Source organism: Ranitomeya variabilis, chromosome 2 (assembly GCF_051348905.1).
Source record: "Ranitomeya variabilis isolate aRanVar5 chromosome 2, aRanVar5.hap1, whole genome shotgun sequence".
Taxonomy (NCBI): Eukaryota; Metazoa; Chordata; class Amphibia; order Anura; family Dendrobatidae; genus Ranitomeya; species Ranitomeya variabilis.
The window spans coordinates 615788150-615796849 of record NC_135233.1 but is presented as its reverse complement, the minus strand read 5'-3'; the positions used below and the strand labels follow the sequence as shown (position 1 = coordinate 615796849).

The 8700-nt window shown below is 45.0% G+C and overlaps 1 protein-coding gene across 1 annotated transcript in view; it reads left to right on the top strand.

Moving 5' to 3' along the window:
- The first annotated feature begins 1079 nt into the window (after window positions 1–1079).
- LOC143807345 (fatty acyl-CoA hydrolase precursor, medium chain-like) overlaps window positions 1080–8700 on the top strand; it is a 33646-nt gene continuing 26025 nt past the window's right edge. The window contains exon 1 of the mRNA XM_077288785.1: window positions 1080–1284. Within this exon, the coding sequence (XP_077144900.1) occupies window positions 1224–1284 (61 nt within the window). The 5' untranslated portion in view covers window positions 1080–1223. The remainder of the gene's footprint in view (window positions 1285–8700) is intronic.

The window sequence follows — 8700 nt, the reverse complement described above, 5'->3', positions numbered from 1 at the left end:
CGGTCTATGTGATTGTAGGAGCATACGTGGTGTATATTGACTGCCCACTCCGTGTGATTGTAGGGTCATACATGGTGTATACTGACCACCAGCTACGTGTGATTGTAAGGTCATACATGGTATATACTGACCGCCAGATCCGTGTGATTGTAGGGTCATACATGGTGTATACTGACCGCCCACTGCGTGTGATTGTAGGGTCAGACATGGTGTATACTGACCGCCCGCTCCATGTGATTGTAGGTTCATACATGGTGCATACTGATCGCCCACTCCGTGTGATTGTAGGGTCATACATGGTGTATACTGATCGCCCGCTCCGTGTGATTGTAGGGTCATACATGGTGTATACTGACCTCCCGCTCCATGTGATTGTAGGGTCATACATGGTGTATACTGATCGCCTGCTCTGTGTGACTGTAGGGTCATACATGGTGTATACTGACCACCCGCTCCGTGTGATTGTAGGGTCATACATGGTGTATACTGACCACCCGCTCCGTGTGATTGTAGGGTCATACATGGCGTATACTGACAGCTGGTCCGTGTGATTGTGCGGTCTCCTAGATAAGTCACATAGTTACCCTAGCTTTGCTATCAATGGGTTCTTCCGCAGTTTTCACAATGTCAGCTATTCGCACACCCAGCTCTGCTATATCAATGCGGCTGTCTGCTAGCCTGGTTGTGGTCCTCCATGCTGTTAGTCTGCACATCCTCTGTCACAGTTCTAAGTGGCTTCCACCATCTCCAGCTCTACTGTTCCTCCTTCCCGTGCATCTCACCCTGACCTATGGCTTAGAGAATCGACCTCACCTGGTGAGCCATGAAATAGCCGGAAATACCGAGCGCTGGCACTGCCATACAGCTGGCTCCCTTGCACTGGTGAAGAGATCGGTCGTGCCTGCAGATATCATCCTATAAAAATCAAATAAGTGAATGAGAAATTACTAAACTTTTACTCTACGAAATAAATTAAATCCTGCTCAAGGGTTAACGCTCTGCTGCATCCACCCTACAGTGTATACTGGCAGGTGCTCACACGTTGGATTATAGACATATTGGGTGCAGCTCTGTTACTGGCTATTGTTGGTACTGGTGGATGATCAGAAATTATACTGTGATTTGTTAAACAGTAACGAGAACATTATCATCGTCTGTGACCTGAGATCACACTGCGAGGAAACACAGAACATTATCCACCGGGTGACTGCAGCGCACGGAACATGGAAAGTCTGCGGCATATTCTGCTTCTTACCCCCTTGTTTCTAACTGCAATCGGAACAGGTGAGAATCGGGGAGCAGGGTGTTGTGTTAATTATATTCTTGTACAGAGGGGCAGTATTATAGTAGTTATATTCTTGTACATGGGGGGCAGTATTATAGTAATTATATTCTTGTACATAAGGGCAGCATTATAGTAGTTATATTCTTGTACATAGGGGGCAGTATTATAGTAGTTATACTCTTGTACATAGGGGGCAGTATTATAGTAGTTATATTCTTGTACATAGGGGACAGTATTATAGTAGTTATATTCTTGTAAATAGGGGAAGTATTATAGTAGATATATTCTTGTACATAGGAGCAGTATTATAGTAGTTATATTCTTGTACATAGAGGGCAGTATTATAGGAGTTATATTCTTGTACATAGAGGGCAGTATTATAGTAGTTATATTCTTGTACATAGGGGCAGTATTATAGTAGTTATATTCTTATACATAGGGGCAGTATTATAGTAGTTATATTCTTGTACATAGGGGGCAGTATTATAGTAGTTATATTTTTGTACATAGGGGCAGTATTATAGTAGTTATATTCTTGTACATAGGGGCAGTATTATAGTAGTTATATTCTTGTACATAGGGGAAGTATTATAGTAGTTATATACTTGTATATAAGGGCAGTATTATAGTAATTATATTCTCATACATAGGAGCAGTATTATAGTAGTTTTATTCTTGTATATAGGGGCAGTATTATAGTAGTTATATTCTTGTACATAGGAGCAGTATTATAGTAGTTATATTCTTGTACATAGGGGCAGTATTATAGTAGTTATATTCTTGTACATAGGAGCAGTATTATATGAATTATAGTCCTCTACATAGGAGCAGTATTATAGGAGTTATATTCTTGTACATAGGGGCAGTATTATAGTAGTTATATTCTTGTACATACAGGGCAGTATTATAGGAGTTATATTCTTGTACATAGTAGCAGTATTATAGTAGTTATATTCTTGTACATATGGGTAGAATTATAGTAGCTATATTCGTGCACATAGAGGGCAGTATTATAGTAGTTATATTCTTGTATATAGGGGCAGTATTATAGTAGTTATATTCTTGTACATAGAGGGCAGTATTGTAGTTGTTATATTCTTGTACGTAGAGGGCAGTATTATAGTAGTTATTTTCTTGTACATAGGGAGCAGTATTATAGTAGTTATCTTCTTGTACATAGGGACAGTATTATAGTAGTAATAGTCTTGTACATAGTGGCAGTATTATAGTAGTTATATTCTTGTACATAGAGGCAGTATTATAGTAGTTATATTCTTGCAGATAGGAGAAGTATAGATATATTTTTGTCCTCAGGGGTAATATGGTAGTAGTTATTCGCTCCTCCACTCGAGTTAGTATTATATAATTTCCTTTCTAGTGTTTGAAAGTGTCAGTAATTATAGTTTTTAATACTTGTACAGTAAGGATTACTAAATATATATCAGAGGTAGAGAAACCAATAATCCAAAAAGTAATTCTAAAATAAATAAGAGCACACAGATGAAACCTAAATTATCATACGAGTGTTACTCCATGATATTCTCAAATCAAACCATCATTTATAAACAATAAATATTTTATTGAAGTGCCTAGCTATAGAATAAAAATTTAAAAGATAATAATTAAAATCAACAAGCAATGAAATCAAGGGGAGGCCGATGAGAGATGTAGCATAATGAAGGAAAGACAATTCAAGGGTGTAGGGATTTCACTCACTCAGGTGCGATGACTGACACTCAGGAGGCACGTTCTTTAAAAAGTTCACAGGGTTTATTACCTCATAAACCACATGGCAAAATAACAGCAAACAAATAGCCTTTAGTTCAGGAAAAGAAAAACAAAGTGTCCAGTCATTCAGGCTCAGACCTTGAGCCTTAACACACTCTGGAGGCTAGCACCTCCACACATATCCCCTGTGTTAAGCATTTGCCTGTCTTATATAGAGCTAACCACACCCAGGAACCCATCACATGATTAGCCATGTGGTCTGACATCACCACAGGTCCTGGAACACACATATATACATGGTTATATACTACAAATAAATACTCCGGGCTACATTACAGCAACAAGGCACTTATGTGGCACATACCTCCCATCGACTACACACCCTTTAGCCATGCTACATACCTCCCCCTCTGCCTAAAGCCGTGGGGCTTGGCACTTTTCCCCACTAAACAAGGGATTCTTGATACGGCATCCGGATTACCGTGCAGCTTTCCGGCCCTATGTTCCACATGGAAACTGAAGTCCTGCAGGGCTAAGAACCAACGGGTGACCCTAGCATTTCTACCCTTTGTTTCCCTCATCCATCTTACTGGGGCATGGTCAGATATCAATCTGAATTTACGACCCAGCAGATAGTACCGTAACGTGTCCACCGCCCACTTTATGGCCAAACACTCTTTTTCCACGACTGAGTAGTTCTTCTCAGATGAGGACAGCTTTCTACTCAGATAGAGGACAGGATGCTCCTTCCCATGTAGCTCTTGGGAAAGGACTACTCCTACCCCAACATCTGAGGCATCTGTCTGAAGAATAAATTCTTTATTAAAGTCTGGGGCCATCAGAACGGGCTGCTTACATAGAGCCCCTTTCAACTCTTGGAAGGCTGACTCTGTCTCTTCGGACCATTTAACCATCACTGATTTTGTCCCCTTTAGCAGATCAGTCAGAGGCGCAGCCACTGTGGCAAAGTTCGGGATGAACCTCCTGTAATATCCCACAATTCCCAGAAAGGCTTTAACTTGCTTTTTGGAGAGTGGTTTCAGCCATGTTTGGATTGCCTCCACTTTCCTGATTTGGGGCTTTATTTCTCCATGACCCACTATATAGCCTAGGTATTTAGCTTCTTCCTTACCCAAGGCACACTTCTTCGGGTTTATTGTAAACCCCGCCTCTCTTAGAGCATCAAACACCGCTTGGACTTTCTCCAGATTACTCTCCCAGTCCGGGCTAAAGATGACGATATCATCTAGGTACGCAGCAGCGTAGGCCTTATGGGGTGCAAGGACTCTATCCATAGCCCTCTGGAAGGTTGCCGGAGCTCCCTGTAGGCCAAACGGCATCCGGACATACTGGAAGCATCCATTAGGTGTCGAAAAGGCCGTCTTCTCCTTGGCTTCCTGTGCCATGGGGATCTGCCAATACCCCTTTGTCAAATCCAAGGTGGATATATATCTGGCGTGCCCAAGCCTTTCGATGAGCTCATCAACGCGGGGCATGGGATAAGCGTCAAACTTGGAGACCTCATTCAACTTCCGATAGTCGTTGCAAAACCTCCACTCTCCATCAGGTTTTGGGACCAGGACAATTGGGCTCGACCAACCGCTCTTGGATTCCTCAATGACTCCAAGCTTCAATATACGCTCCACTTCCTTGGAGATAACTTCTCGACGAGCCTCAGGAATATGATAGGGCTTCACGTTCACCCGCACATGTGGCTCTGTTAGGACCTTGTGCTCTATGACCTTCGTGTGTCCTGGCAACTCTGAAAACAGGTCCCTGTTTTTCTGGAGTAACTCCCGGCACTGCTGTTTCTGGGACTTCGATAGCATCTCCGCTATAGTAACCGCTCCAACCTCACCTTCTGGGTTGCTTAACAACGATGGAGTTACTGTCGGCTCTCTATCTTGCCACGGCTTGATGAGGTTGACATGGTATACTTGGAATGGTTTCCGTCTTCCTGGTTGGTGAATTTTATAATTTACTTCACCAAGTTTCTCGACAACCTCATATGGCCCTTGCCATTTGGCCAAAAACTTGCTCTCCACCGTCGGAACTAACACAAGAACTCGGTCTCCCGGATTGAACTGCCTCACTCTTGCAGACCAGTTGTAGACTCTGGCCTGAGCTTCTTGTGCCTGGAGGAGGTGTTCTTTCACAATAGGCATCACCTTTGCAATCCTCTGCTGCATCAGGGCCACATGCTCAATGACGCTTCTGTGGGGCGTGACTTCGGCTTCCCAGGTTTCCTTGGCTATATCCAGGAGTCCTCGCGGATGTCGGCCATATAGAAGCTCAAACGGTGAGAATCCTGTGGAGGCCTGTGGAACTTCACGAATGGAAAACATCAGGTAGGGTAAGAGACAATCCCAGTCTCTACCATCTTTCTCTATAGCTTTTCTCAGCATGCTCTTCAGTGTCTTGTTAAATCTCTCAACAAGGCCATCTGACTGGGGATGGTACACCGAGGTCCTCAACTGGGAGATTTTCAGGGTTTTGCACAACTCCCTCATCACTTTGCTCAAGAAAGGTGTCCCCTGGTCAGTCAGGATCTCCTTCGGCAGACCTGTCCGGGAAAAGACATGGACCAACTCGCGGGCTATACTCTTCGAGGAAGAATTTCTCAGAGGAATTGCCTCAGGATAGCGTGTGGCATAGTCCAGGATGACTAATATATACTGATGGCCCCGGGCTGATTTAACTAAGGGACCGACCAAGTCCATGGCAATTCTCTCGAACGGCACCTCAATAATGGGCAGGGGCACAAGGGGGTTCCGGAAATGAGGAGTGGGAGCAGTTAGCTGACATGTAGGGCAGGACCTGCAGTAGTTCACTATTTCCCGGTGACACCCAGGCCAATAGAACCTCTGCACAACCCGTTCCTGCGTTTTTTCCACCCCTAGGTGTCCACCCAAGATGTGTGAATGGGCCATGTCCAACACCTTCCGTCTAGATGGACCCGCCACTACCAACTGTTCTACCAACTCCTCCCTTATTTTCGTGACCCGGTACAACAACTCCCCACTCATCAGAAAATGGGGAAATCTTGTTTCTGCCCCCGGCTCCTGTACCACCCCGTCAATAACTGTGACATTATTAAAGGCTTCCCTCAGAGTGGGGTCCCTATGTTGGGCAGTCCCAAAATTTTCACCGGTTACCTCTAACTCCAGAATGTCAGATGCAGGGGACACTTCCTCCTCATCCCCAACCAGAACACAAAAAGGAAACCTGTCTGACTCCTGGTGTGGCGACACCCTTCCAGGGTTCATTGGTTCCCTACTCTTGCTAGGGAGCTCAGAACCTTTTCCCCACAAATCCCAAAACAAACAGAAATCCCGGCCAATAATTATAGGGTGCAACAAGTCCTGCACGACGACGACTATGTGGGACTCAGTGCCACATGCCGTTTCAATGTCTACCCTGGCCAAAGGGTAGTCCTTTGCATCACCATGTATGCACCGCACTCCAACCTTCTTTCCCGGGAGCAGGTGGAGAGGAAAAGTGGCCCTCACCGGGGTCACTAGGCTCCCCGAGTCTAACAGTGCCGTTACTGCTCGACCGTTCACCTTTACGGGGAACGCTTGAGGTCCCTCGTTGGGCGGAGAGTTCACACTGCAGGCTGGATACGCATAGTATGAACAACGGCGTCCCATGCTGCAGTCCATCTGCTCAGTGGTCTGGGAACAACGGGCAGCTATATGTCCTGAATATATGTCACACAGTACACATAAAATAAATTGCAAATAAATCAATTTTTCATTCGTATATCTGTATATGTAAAGAAAGTATACAGAAATTTTATATGCGTCACCCAAGTGCACTGTGTAACAATCGCTGTGGAAACCACAGCAGCAGCCAGACTAGAACCAAAACAATTCAGTAAGGGTCAAAAGAACCAGATGAAATACCAGGACATGGACTTATCAGAATATATTTTTATTATTATTATGCGTGACAATGGTTACAAAATATATTAAAATTACATAAATCCACAAATATAAAATATATAAATATTAAATGTAAAAACTACAAAACATGCGCTGCACCAGGAAGATCAGGATGAAAGTGTGAAATACCACTCCTAACTCCAGCCCCACTACAATAACAGGATGTCTTGGATTACGCTGACACCACGTAATTAGAGATTTCTCTGCCAAGTCCAACTCAATAAAAAACGGTAAAAAAGTGCACAAGTGCCAAATCCAAATTAAAATGTCTATGCCAAATTCAACTCAGTATAAAACAATAAAAAAGTGCACAAGTGCCAAATCCAGATTAGAGTAACCAATTATGATTATAAATCGATGCCAATCACTGCATAGTGACAGAGTGCAGAAAGTGTAAATAGCGCAACTCAGTATAAAACAATATAAAAGTGCATACGTGCCAAATCCTGATTAAAGTAACCAATTATAATTATAAATTGATGACAATCACAAGCTATATGTCCTGGCCCGTGGCACCTCCAGCAAATAATATCACCCGTAGGGACCTTGGGCACCACCTCCCCCGCCCTTTGTGACCTTGGACGCGCCACCCCTTTTTGGGACTCAGCTCCCTTCTGGGACCCCCAGTACGGCATGGGTTGCCTCCCGGAGGAGCCTTCCAACCCTTGGTATCTCTCAACCAGTCCGATCAGCTCGTCAGCATTCTGGGGATCACCCTGGGCAACCCAAGTCTGTATGGACCTCGGGAGGGAATGCACAAACCGATCCATCATCACCCGTTCCACCATCTGTGCAGGTGTACACGACTCTGGCTGCAGCCATTTCTGGACCAGGTGCAACAGATCAAACATTTGAGAGCGAGGCGGTTTGTCCCGGTGATAGGCCCAGCTGTGAACTCGCTGTGCCCTGACAGTCAGTGTCACCCCCAAACGTGGGAGAATCTCGACTTTCAATTTGTGATACTCTTTGGCATCCTGCAAGGTCAAATCATAGTACGCCTTCTGGGGTTCTCCCGTCAGGTATGGCGCCAGTACCTCTGCCCACTGCTCTGGTGGGAGTTTTTCCCTCTCAGCGACCCTCTCAAACACCATCAGGAAGGCCTCAACATCATCCCCGGGGGTCATTTTCTGCAATGCGCTTCTTACCGTCTTCCGGACGTGGGTGTCATCAGCCAAACCTGGGGTTGGGGCACTCGTCTTGCCCTGGATGGCGGTTGCCAGAAGCTGCATCTGCTGCCGTTGCTCCTGCTGGTTCTGTTACATCTGCTGCATCAACAGCCTGTTGGTCTCTTGCTGCCGTTGCTCCTGCAACTGGACCAAGTGTTTCAGCAGGTCCTCCATTTTCCCCGGCAATGCTTGCTGGCTTACAACAGACTTGACCCAGGACATCCAATAACAGACTCTTCGTCTCTACTGGGAACGCTGCCCGCACGTCTATCACCAATTGTAGGGATTTCACTCACTCAGGTGCGATGGCTGACACTCAGGAGGCACGTTCTTTAAAAAGTTCACAGGGTTTATTACCTCATAAACCACATGGCAAAATAACAGCAAACAAATAGCCTTTAGTTCAGGAAAAGAAAAACAAAGTGTCCAGTCATTCAGGCTCAGACCTTGTGCCTTAACACACTCTGGAGGCTAGCACCTCCACACATAACCTGTTGTGGATTCTGTTTGTGGGCTCCCTCTGGTGGTTGCTGCTGGTACTGGGTGACTTTGGTGGGTTACGGCCTTTGGTTTCCAC